Consider the following 10,923-nt stretch of genomic DNA (forward strand, 5'->3'; position numbering starts at 1 on the left):
TATTTCATAGGATTTTAAAATGGCTGACTCATAAACTAGACACTAGTAAATGAAACCTATGTGTGGAAGTAATAATTCGTCCAAATGGCCAAGTCACGGATCTCCCCTGTCATGCACCGATCTATCTTTGCCTTACCTAAAAACTTGAGAGGAAAAAAAAGGGTGAGTATATATGTCTACTCAGGAAGCGACCCACTTCTGGACCCACTCAATGATCTATTAGTCTTCCCATCGAGCACGGGTGCACAACAACATTATAGGCATAGGGATAGACATAGGCATAAGGGGTGAACCCGAAGGCACACTTCATAAGTAGTGACCTCGGTGGGTACTAACATTAACATAAACATAAATGGTGGTCCCAAATGGACACCGTATATAAGCATAAGGTGTGGGCCTGAAGGCTTACAACATGCGATGTGCATAGCCCAATGGAAATGCTAACAGTGACTGCAATGTCATGCAAATCTCATACAAACATAAGCATCCATCCAACGTCATAAATCATACTAAGACTACATAATCGTTCACCAATCATCCATCCATATACAGACATATCAAAATATTACATTCCAATTAGAACCGTGGTACGCATGCTTAGGTTCGAGGGAAACCGTTAGTAAATCGCTTACCTTGGGTTCATGCCTACGCAAAGAAAACTGAATAGCTGAAACTCCCTCCTAAATTAGGAAAGGCTTGAGTCAAAGCCCTTGACACCAACACAAACACACAGTTCAATTTGTGGGGCGAATCCCCAAAATCTAAACAAAATTAATTCAACAATCCTCATACAACTTACCCCAAAACTTGCCAAGAAAAAAAAAAAAAAAAACTAATGAAGGCTTTGGCGGCTGCTACAACACCTTAGAACCTCCACTTCAGTCTCCTGATTCAAAATTGGACCAATTGTCAAGCCAAGATTTCATTAAATAGCCAAGATCTTTCAAGAAACCTCAAAAGAACTGACCAAAACAATTAAGTTCTTACCCCACAGTACGTGAACAGAGGTCATACAAGCAGGCTCAACACTATACGAATGACCACTGCCGCGGGTGCTGACGACCTTGACGACGACAGTAGAATGCAGCTGAGGACGGCTGCGGATGGTGTGGCTCGCATCAACGACAAACTCAACAGGGACGCGTGACGTTGGCAGCGGCTTTGGATCGACGACGAACGATGACGCCTCCTGTTGCACAATCGACGGCGGATATGGCTAAGCGGTGGGCTCCTTGCGCGACTGGAAGAAGAAGACCGGCTGGGAGAAGAAGGCTTGGAGAGGGAGGCGTGCGGATGAGAGGAAGAATAAGATTTTCCTTTTTTTTCTCTTTTTTTTTTCTTTACTTCACGCATCCCGAGGTCCCTTTTTAAAATAACCAAATCCTTAACCCTAATTCTTTTAAGAAAAGGCAAATAAATAAATAAATATAATAAACCCCAATTTCCATTTTCCAAAAAAATCTGAAACCACCAACAAATTATTTAATTACCTAAACTTTGGCCTTAAATTAAAAGAAACTAATAATTCCACAAATTAATTTAAATTTACCTAGAACGTTACAACCATTTTGTTTTTGTTTTGAAAATTAAGCCACCTCCAAATTTATTGGAGAAATTGTCAGAAATAACATCTTTCAAAAGTACCATGCTTTTTGAAAAGTCGTTAAATTAGTTAAAAAATTCACTTTTTCTAACTTCTCAATTGTTTGACCTTTTGAACCTTTGTCGATACATTGAGGAGATTAAATACCGAGATTCTAGTAATTTTTTCAAAAATTAGGTAATCCATTCAAATCTTATACCAAATCTTGCATGTTTCCAAATTTTGTCAAATTCAGTTATTTTTACTGAATATTATATTCAATTATTACCTAATTTTAAGTCAAGTTTCGACGACTATATGAATTTCTAAATTTCCAAACTAATTTATTAATTAGATTTTTTTTCAGATGGATGAATGCAGTTTGATTATAAATATTGGGAAAGATTAAATTTTATAAAAAGAAAAATAAATAAGATATGGAAAATATATGAAATCTTAGTATTAATCTGCCTGAGATTCACTGATCTTGATGTTAATCTGTCCGAGATTCCAATAGAGATTTTATATATTTTTCATATCTTATTTTCTCAAAAGAAGAAAGATCACATAATATTTTGAAAAATTTCAACCAAAACCATCACTATGTTAGAAAAAAATATTTTTTAATCTAAATTTTGGCGTTGATCTCGAGATCTACGAAAAAATTATTTGAATGAGTTTTTAGGAATGATGCTAACTTTACAAGATGAAAACTCAAATGTGCTATTTTCAATAATTTTCTAATTTCTCACTTTTCATCTATGGTTTAATTTTGAAAAAGTAAAAATATATATATATATATATATATATCTATTTTTAAAATTCGGATAAGAATAAATATGGTAAAAAAATACATAGGAAATATACTTAATTTTAAAAAATAAAAAATAAAAATCGAAATGGTTACTTTTGAATCTTAGCCGTCTGTTTTAAATCCTTACTTCGAGCTTAATTTTCAATGACCCAAAGATTTATTGGATTTTGAATGTGTGGTGATTGGTGGGAAGCCCAGTTTCCGCTGGGATTGACAGTTCAATCGATCAATGCGGTGATCGACACTGCAATCTATGGACACCAATTTCAGCCCCAAACGTCCATCGGACGCCATCTCCGATCCCAACCTTCCCACCGGTCGCTCCGTCCGCCCAAGACAATTACCTCCGCCTCCGCCACTGCCGCCACCAGCATCCGCCACTGCACCGGCGACATTAGGGTTAAACTCTACCTCCAGAGATACCCCCGTTCTTAAACCCTCGTCTCCCTCCGATACCCTCTTTCGCCTCCTTTGCCCAGCGTCCAAGGTTCCCTCCATCCTTCGCCATCTCTGCGATATTCCCGGCACTAGGATCCACATCGACGAGCCTCTTCCTTCATGCGACGAATGCATCATTGTTATCCTCGCCGACTCCCCATCCAAACCCTCGCTTACTAATCGAGGAAATGATAGAGAATTCAGTGAGCACGATATCAGTCGCAACGTCTCTAGTGATGCGGTGGCTGGAGATTCTGACGAGCGGTTGCAGGCGCAGCAGGCTTTACTACGAACTTTTGAGAATATAGTTAGGATGAACGAGGATAGCGAAGAAAACCAAGAGATGCAGAAGAAAAATGCAGATTCTGCTCCAAACGATCGGATTAGCGGTGGAGAAACTGAGGGATTAGTGGTCTGCAGGCTGCTGGCACCTAGTCATCAAGTAGGGCGCGTGCTTGGTAGAGGAGGAAAAACTGTGGAGAAGATTAGGCAGGAGAGTACGGCTCAAGTAAAGATTTTCCCCAAGGATCAAAATCCGGCTTGTGCGTCGCCGCAGGATGAGTTAATTCAAGTAATACGAATGAGTTTCTTCGGCCTGTAACGTCGCACTTGAAATCAAAAGTTTCAGTTATTATTATCAACTGTCTTTTCATTTATATTTCGTCGTGTTTTCCAGATATCAGGAAGCTTGCCGGCGGTTATGAAGGCCCTTTCTTCTGTTTCCGCCTGTCTTCAGGATAACCCGAGGATGGATTCGAGCAACTCTTCCTCCACAAAACCATTAGGGCCCACGTCCCATTCAAATTGTATGCCATTACAAGACGAAGAACCTTCTCCTAAGAGGAAATATGCTAGCCATCATAATGCAGATTATCGCTCAAGGAGTTATTCTTCCATACCAGGACATGAAAATGTTGGAGCTGGTCCAAGAGCGGCTATGGAAGAGGATGTAGTGTTTAGATTGCTATGTCAACCCGATAAAGTTGGAAGTCTAATTGGGAAAGGTGGCACTATCGTACGAGCGTTGCAAAATGAAACGGGTGCCTCTATAAAGATAGTTGATACTCCCGACTTGGATGAACGTGTGGTTATGATATCTGCACGAGAGGTAGGATCTTGTTGAAGCTTCAATTTCCTTGGTAATTGTTGGTGTTTTTGCACGTTAAAGTCAATTCTTGTAAAATTTCTTGCATTAGCTTACATGTTCCATTTTATTTTTATTGCTATTTTGGGTCACTAAACAAAAGGTCTAAGACATTGCAGTTAAGTTGATTGGCATGGAACCCTCTCGTTGTTATTCCTTACCACCAATATCTTCCGCATATGAAGAAATAGATTAAATACTTGTTTAAAAGGAACAAGGAGAGAGGCGAATCGAGTTTGAATTTGAAAGCCCTGCCTTAGTGAAGTAAAGGTTCTCCTTAATTTTCTAGACCACGATCTTATAACTTGTTTGAGTTCATAGAATACTTTCCTTAGCCTACTCACTTGATGAGGTTTGTTTTGGTCTTTACACTCCTTGATGGTTGAAAGGGAAACACATACAGACCAGAAGAAAAGGAACCGGATCTCCCACCACTACTTTTATTATATCCATTATAAGAAATGAGCTTTCATTGAGAAAAACAAAAGAATAAACAAAGGCAGCCAAAAAAAATAAGCCCACAAAAAACAGTCCATACACTAATGGCTGTAATCCATGAACATTAAATCAAGACCATAATTACAAAAAGGCTGGGAAGATGCCCATACAAACATATTAAATCTAGTAAGTATAAGAAGTGTTGGTTGCTATTTTTGAGGATAACATTTTTGGATTCTTAGGTAGTGCTTAGTCAAGTGTCAGAAGTGTAGGTTGCTACTTTTGAGGTTTCTATTGGAAAGAAAATGGTATCATGTGGATACCTTTGAGATGGATTGTGAGATTGAAAAGAGGCTAATGCTCGAAGTACAAGAAACATATGTATGAAGACCTAATACAAAACACCAAAGATAACCAAACACTACAAAAACATTATGAAGAGGAAAGTAAAGCATTCCAATTTAAACAAATATCTTGAATTGATAATTGGCTAAGAGCTTGGAAAGTGTGCACTAGGATGACGCTTTAAGGCAAGCAGAATTCAAACGATCCATCCCTGGAAGTGTCTTATCTTGAAAAGTACGCTGAAGTGATTTCTCTCCCTGGTTTGAAGACATCTTTCACTGAAGAATGGGGAACAAGATCTCCCACCAATAATGTTATCAAGTCAATTCCTTGAGAAGGAAAGTAGATGAGGACACTATTTTTGGATTTATAGCTCAATGCTCAAGGCATCCTTACTTATTCTCAAAATACTTGGATTCTTAGGGTTGTGCTAATGCAAGTGTAAATAGTGTCAATTGCTATAATTCATAGTTATATGGTTTCAATCTCACGTGAAAAGAGAGAGTAAGAAATCGTTCCAAGTTTATTATATTGGTTTATTCTTTTGGCCCATTGTAATTTTCCATATTTTTTCTAAATGAAAGCTCAATTTTTCTATTTAAAAAAACGCTCAGAAGACTAGGAAGTTAAAAGTAGGAGTTTTGGATTTTTGGGAGTGCTGGAGTAGGCTGATTGAAGTTGGGAAAGAATGGAGAAAATGAGATGAAGAAATAAAAGAAGAAAATGAGTTCTCGAGTAAAAATTCCGTGGAGTATTTAGGTTCTTTGCTATCCACCTATTGTTGCCTTATGGAGGCTTGTTATCATAAGGTTGGTTGGGTTTGAGGGTGTGAGGTTGGTTCATTCCCTTCTTCGTATATTGGTCTTCCCTTGCGCATAATCCAATCAGTCATTGTATTGTTGTGGAAAAGATTAAAAAAAGGTTGGCATTGTGGAAGAGGAGTTTCCCCTCATTAGGTGACACACTCACTCTCATTCAATTAGTGTTATGTGCTATTCCTCCCTACTTCCTTTCTCTTTTTAAAATTCATGTGTTTGTGAGTAATGCTTTGAAGAAGCTTATGAGGAACTTTCTTTAGGAGGGGTAGAGTCAGGGAGGAAGTTTCATTCGTTAGGTGGGGGAAGGTTTTGAATAACGTGGATTATGGGGGCTTAGATATGGTAAATTTGAGAGCTTGTAAATAGGCCCTATTAGCCAAATGGTTGTGGTGCTTTTAGCAGGAACTTGATGCTATGTGCCACGAGATTATTGTGAATAAGTTTGGTTCATTCTCCTTCTAAATGCACCCTGAATGAGGGTTATGGCAATTTCAGGTCTCCCCTCATGTCTCAATTTATTCATTGAACACACTCTTATGGGAAGATTGGTGGCTAAGTGAGTCTCCTTTCTTCTACTTTTCCCTGTTTATACCATTTTTCTTTAAATGCTTCAGTGGCTGTTGTTTTGGCTTCGCTTGCCCCCCTCTTTGAGGTTCCTTCCCTCATTATCTTTCAGGGGAACGGGCAAGGTGATATTATTGGTCTTTTTTCTTTGTTGGGGTAGGTTAATATGTTTTGTTCGGAAAAGGGATGTTCACCTTTGGTGTCCTAGCCCTTCGATGGGGTTTTCTAGTCACTCCTTTTTCCTTTTTCTTGTCAACCCCTAACTCTTGAATGAGTCGGGTTTTGCCATGGCGTGGAGGATGAAAATTTTCAAGAAGTTTTTTATCTGGAAGGTTCCCCGTGGTAGGGTGAATATGTAAGATCCTCTTACACACTCGTTCGATCTTTTCCTCTGCAAGCTCAATAACAGAGCACAAAACAGAGCAACAAAAAAGAAAGAAAACAGAAAGAAGAAGAAGAAGAAGATAGATGGATGAATATTCTGCACTTTCCTTGCTATTATTTATATATGGTTTCTTCCTTACAAACAATCGATCTTCATCACTAACCCTTCCCCAAAATACAGCAACCCTCCTCTCAAAATTACTCTCCTCTGCCTTGCCAAAAGAAGAAAACTACAACAAGGAAATTTCTAGCACCTTAGAGAGAGCTGGCTTTCTCTCCTACCTAAAAGTTCACTCACTTTTAGAAAATTCTTTCCTTATCTCTGCGACTGATCCCTCTGCCTTTTTGTAACCAATTCGTGGTCCCCTCCTTCTGTTCTCTCATCCCAACTCGTGGTCCCCTCCACCTTTTCTCCCACCTTCTTTCCTTGCTCTTCATTGGTTGTTTTGACATTTCCTTTTTTACCCCTTCTTTTATAATGTAAATTATTTGAGGCCTTACAATACTCCCCGTCTCGAAATGAACCTTGTCCTCAAGGTTGAAATGAGGGAACTTTTGATTGAGTAGACTCACATCTTCCCAGGTTGCTTCATTTTCAGACATCCATTTTACTAACCATTCGTGTGTTGCCATGCCTCCATTCCACCTTACCCCCAGGACAGTTTTGGGTTCAGTCTGTAGTTCGAACTCTCCAGTTAACCTTGGAGGGTGTTGTTGGACCTACTGATCTTGTCCCAGTTTCTTCTTGAGTTGAGAAATATGAAAAACATTATGTATTTCAGCCTCTGGTGGCAAACTCAGCCTATAAGCTACTTCTCCTATTCGATCAATTATTTTATACGGCCCATAGAACCTTGGAGCTAGCTTCTCGCTTCTTTTCTTAGCCAATGTCTTCTGTCGATAAGGCCTTAGCTTCAAATATACCTCTTCTCCTACCTCAAATTTCAGTTCTCTCCTATGTTTATCGGCTTGCTTTTTCATTCTATTCTGGGCTATGGCCAAATTCTCCTTCAAAGCATTGAGTGCTAAATCCCTCTCTTGTAGTTGTTGTTCCACAGTATTATTGAATGTTCTCCTATCTCCATAGTTGATTAAGGGTGGTGGTGGTCTCCCATAAACTGCCTGGAAGGGGGTGGTTTTAATGGAAATATGAAAGGTGGTATTGTACCACAATTCTGCCCAAGCCATCCATTTGTTCCACTTCCTTGGTTGCTCATTGCAAAAACAACACAAATAGGTCCCCAAACATCGATTTACCCTCTCCGCTTGTCCGTCAGTTTGTGGATGAAATGATGTACTTCTTTTAAGTTTCGTCCCCGTCGTTGAAAACATCTCCTTCCAAAAGTTGCTCACAAAAAATTTGTCTCGATCGGTTAAAATGGACAGAGGTACTCCATGGTGTTTTACAACTTCCTTAATGAATATCTCAGCAACTTGCTTTGCTGAAAAAGGGTGTTTCAGAGGGGTGAAGTGAGCATATTTACTCAATCGGTCTACCACCACCATTATAGCATCATATCCTTCAGCTTTTGGTAACCCTTCCATGAAGTCCATGCTCCAATCTTCCAATATCATGTTAGGAATCGGGAGAGGCTGAAGTAAGTCTGCTGGTGTGAGTGTCTCAAACTTGTTCCTTTGACAAATTTCGCAACCTTCCACGTATTTCTTTACATCTGCCTTCATTCCCGGCCAGTATAGTTTTCCACTCATTCTTTTGTACGTTCTCAAGAACCCCGAATGTCCTCTAACACCGAATCATGAAAAGTATGCAGCAGTGCAGGGATTAAACTAGATGTTTTAGATAGAACTAACCTGTCCTTGTAGGTTAGGCGATCGTGCTGCCATTTATATTTTGGCATTCTCTCCGGGTCTTCCTTCAATGTGATGATGATTTTCTATAATTCCTCATCCTCCTCGACTTCCTTCAAAACCACTTCAACATCGATAACAGTAGGTGCTGATTGGGTGCACAATTCCCCTTGTTCTCTCACTCTTGATAGGGCATCTGCAGCTTTATTTTGCAACTCGGGTTGGTAAGAATCTCGAAATTGTAACCAAGCAGTTTGGTTAACCACCTTTGGAATTAAGGCTGTACTTCACGCTGTTCTATCAAAAATTTCAAGGCCTTCTGGTCTAGAATCACAGTAAACTTGCTTCCCAAGAGGTAGTGCCTCCATTTTTCTACTGCTAACACTACTGCCATCAGCTCTTTTTCGTAAATTGACTTCCCTTGGGCCCTTGCTGACAATTTTTGGCTGAAGTAGGCTATAGGCTTCGAATCTTGGGAAAGAACCGCCCCTAGGCCAGTCCCTGATGCATCCGTTTCAATCACAAAACTCTTGGAAAAATCAGGTAGAGCTAGTACGGGTGCAGTGACCATGGCTTGCTTCAGATTCATAAAGGCTTGATTGGCTTCCTCACTCCATTCAAATGCATTTTTTTGGAGGAGTTTGGTGAGAGGGGCTGCTATGTTCCCATATCCTTGCACAAAGCGTGTATAATACCCTGTAAGCCCTAAAAACCCTCTCAGTTCAGACACATTCTGAGGTTGTGGCCATTCCCTCATCACTTTAACCTTCCCATTATCAACTTCTACTCCATTCGATGATATCTAATGGCCCAAATATTGGATCCTCGCCTGAAAGAAGGTACATTTTTTTTTATTTGCATACAGCTTGTGATCCCTAAGCACATTGAAGACCACTCCCAAGTGTGTTTCGTGTGTAGATAAATCAGGACTATATACCAATATGTCATCAAAGAAAACAAGTACAAATTTACGTAGGAAAGGTCGAAAAACCTGGTTCATCAATGATTGAAAAGTAGCTGGTGCGTTGGTGAGTCCAAATGGCATGACAAGAAATTCATAGTGACCTTCATGCGTTCGAAAAGCTGTCTTCTCAATGTCCTTCTCATTCATTCTGATTTGGTGGTACCCTGACCTCAGATCTAGCTTAGAGTAGACTATTGATCCGGGGGGATATAGCTCAGTTGGTAGAGCTTTGCTCTTGCAATTGGGTCACTGTTGCTTGATTTAACTTCCTATAGTCTACACAGAACCTCCATCCTCCATCTTTCTTCTTAACTAGTAGGACCGGGCTGGAATATGGTCTGAGGCTTGGCTAGAAAAGATCCCTGCTCTCGACATTTCCTCCACCAACTTCTCAATTTCTTCCTTCTGGCAGTGGCCATACTTATATGGTCTTACATTTATTGGCTTCTGATCCGTGCTTGTCAAGATGCGATGGTCATACTCATACTTATATTGTCTTACATTTATCTCCTCAAATATGTCTTGATTTTCTTCGATTAAGGCCCTGATCATAAGTGGAAGTTCCCCTGACCGTTTGAGTTCCTCTTCCCCTTCCTTCTTGTCCTCACTGTCATACTCATAGTTTTGAAATTCTACTAAGAAGCCTTGGTCATCTTCTTCCCACGATGTTGTGAGAGTCTTGATGGAAATCTCAGCCTTGGTTAGGGATGGATCACCCTTCAAAATGACCTGTGAATTCCCTGCCATAAAAGACATAGTTAAAGATGGCCAATGTACTCCCATGAATCCGGTTGTACACAACTAAGGCATCCCTAGGACCACATCCATCTGTCCCAAATCAATTGCCAGAAAGTTAGTCTTCACTCTGAGGTTGGGTAGTTCCAAGTTAATGGCCTTGCAGATTCCTCCCCCTTTTATCATGTCTCCATTTCCAATGACTACAGAGAACTTCTTGTTCATAGGTATTTTTAATTCGTTAACTAACCTTTTATGCAGAAAATTGTGCGTGGCTCCGCAATCAATTAGCACTAGAACCTCTTCTCCCTTCATTTTCCCTCTCAGTTTCATCGTCCCCCTGGCTGACAGGCCATAGATTGATCTCAAGGCAATTTCAACCGTTTCCTCTTTTTCTTCTTCCTCCGGTGGTTCCCCTTTTTCCTCCTGTTCCAGATCAGGTTTTTCATTCTCATTGGTGATGAACAACATCAATTCCCGGTTCTCCTTCAGCTTGTATCGGTGGCCTGGGCTATATTTCTCATTACAACGAAAACACAATCCCTTATCTAGCCATTTGCGAAACTCACTATCCGACAGTTTTTTCATGGATGGTTCCTTCTTCACAAAGTTGTTCTTCACTGGTAGGGTAATTCTTTTCGTTCCTTGTGTCTCTGCACTCTTCCCGCTCTTCAGAGTTAGACTATCCCTGCCTGGGCCTTCCTTCTTGCACGGCCCCACGACTCCCAGGTCTGCTAGTGCTATCTTCAGGGCTACATTGCGGTCACTCACTAGTTGGGCTTCATACATGCATTCTTCAAGTGTAGTTGGCTTTCTACTGATAACTTCGGCCCTCAAGGTTGGTTCCAGCCCATTAACAAATGCGTCTCGAAGGACTTCTTCAGCTAG

General features: G+C 40.2%; 2 protein-coding genes and 1 long non-coding RNA gene across 4 annotated transcripts in view; 1 reads left to right on the forward strand and 2 right to left on the reverse strand.

Moving 5' to 3' along the window:
• Window positions 1–436: 436 nt before the first annotated feature.
• On the reverse strand, window positions 437–1,432 carry LOC120085985. Its single transcript, XR_005484104.1, has 2 exons — window positions 988–1,432; window positions 437–886 (listed from the first exon to the last, which is right to left on the reverse strand). It is a non-coding gene; the product is annotated as an uncharacterized LOC120085985 (long non-coding RNA).
• Window positions 1,433–2,649: 1,217 nt separating this feature from the next.
• LOC120085982 (KH domain-containing protein HEN4) overlaps window positions 2,650–10,923 on the forward strand; it is a 12,699-nt gene continuing 4,425 nt past the window's right edge. The window contains exons 1-2 of the mRNA XM_039042347.1: window positions 2,650–3,405; window positions 3,511–3,942. Coding sequence (XP_038898275.1) covers window positions 2,650–3,405; window positions 3,511–3,942 — 1,188 coding nt within the window. The remainder of the gene's footprint in view (window positions 3,406–3,510; window positions 3,943–10,923) is intronic.
• LOC120085983 overlaps window positions 7,847–10,923 on the reverse strand; it is a 4,347-nt gene continuing 1,270 nt past the window's right edge. Inside the window, exon 2 of one of the 2 annotated variants that reach the window (XM_039042349.1) lies at window positions 7,847–10,911. In XM_039042349.1, the coding sequence (XP_038898277.1) occupies window positions 10,102–10,911 (810 nt within the window). In that variant the 3' untranslated portion in view covers window positions 7,847–10,101. The remainder of the gene's footprint in view (window positions 10,912–10,923) is intronic. The other variant, XM_039042348.1, reaches the window with a different exon arrangement.

Source organism: Benincasa hispida, chromosome 9 (assembly GCF_009727055.1).
Source record: "Benincasa hispida cultivar B227 chromosome 9, ASM972705v1, whole genome shotgun sequence".
In the NCBI taxonomy this organism is placed as follows: domain Eukaryota; kingdom Viridiplantae; phylum Streptophyta; class Magnoliopsida; order Cucurbitales; family Cucurbitaceae; genus Benincasa; species Benincasa hispida.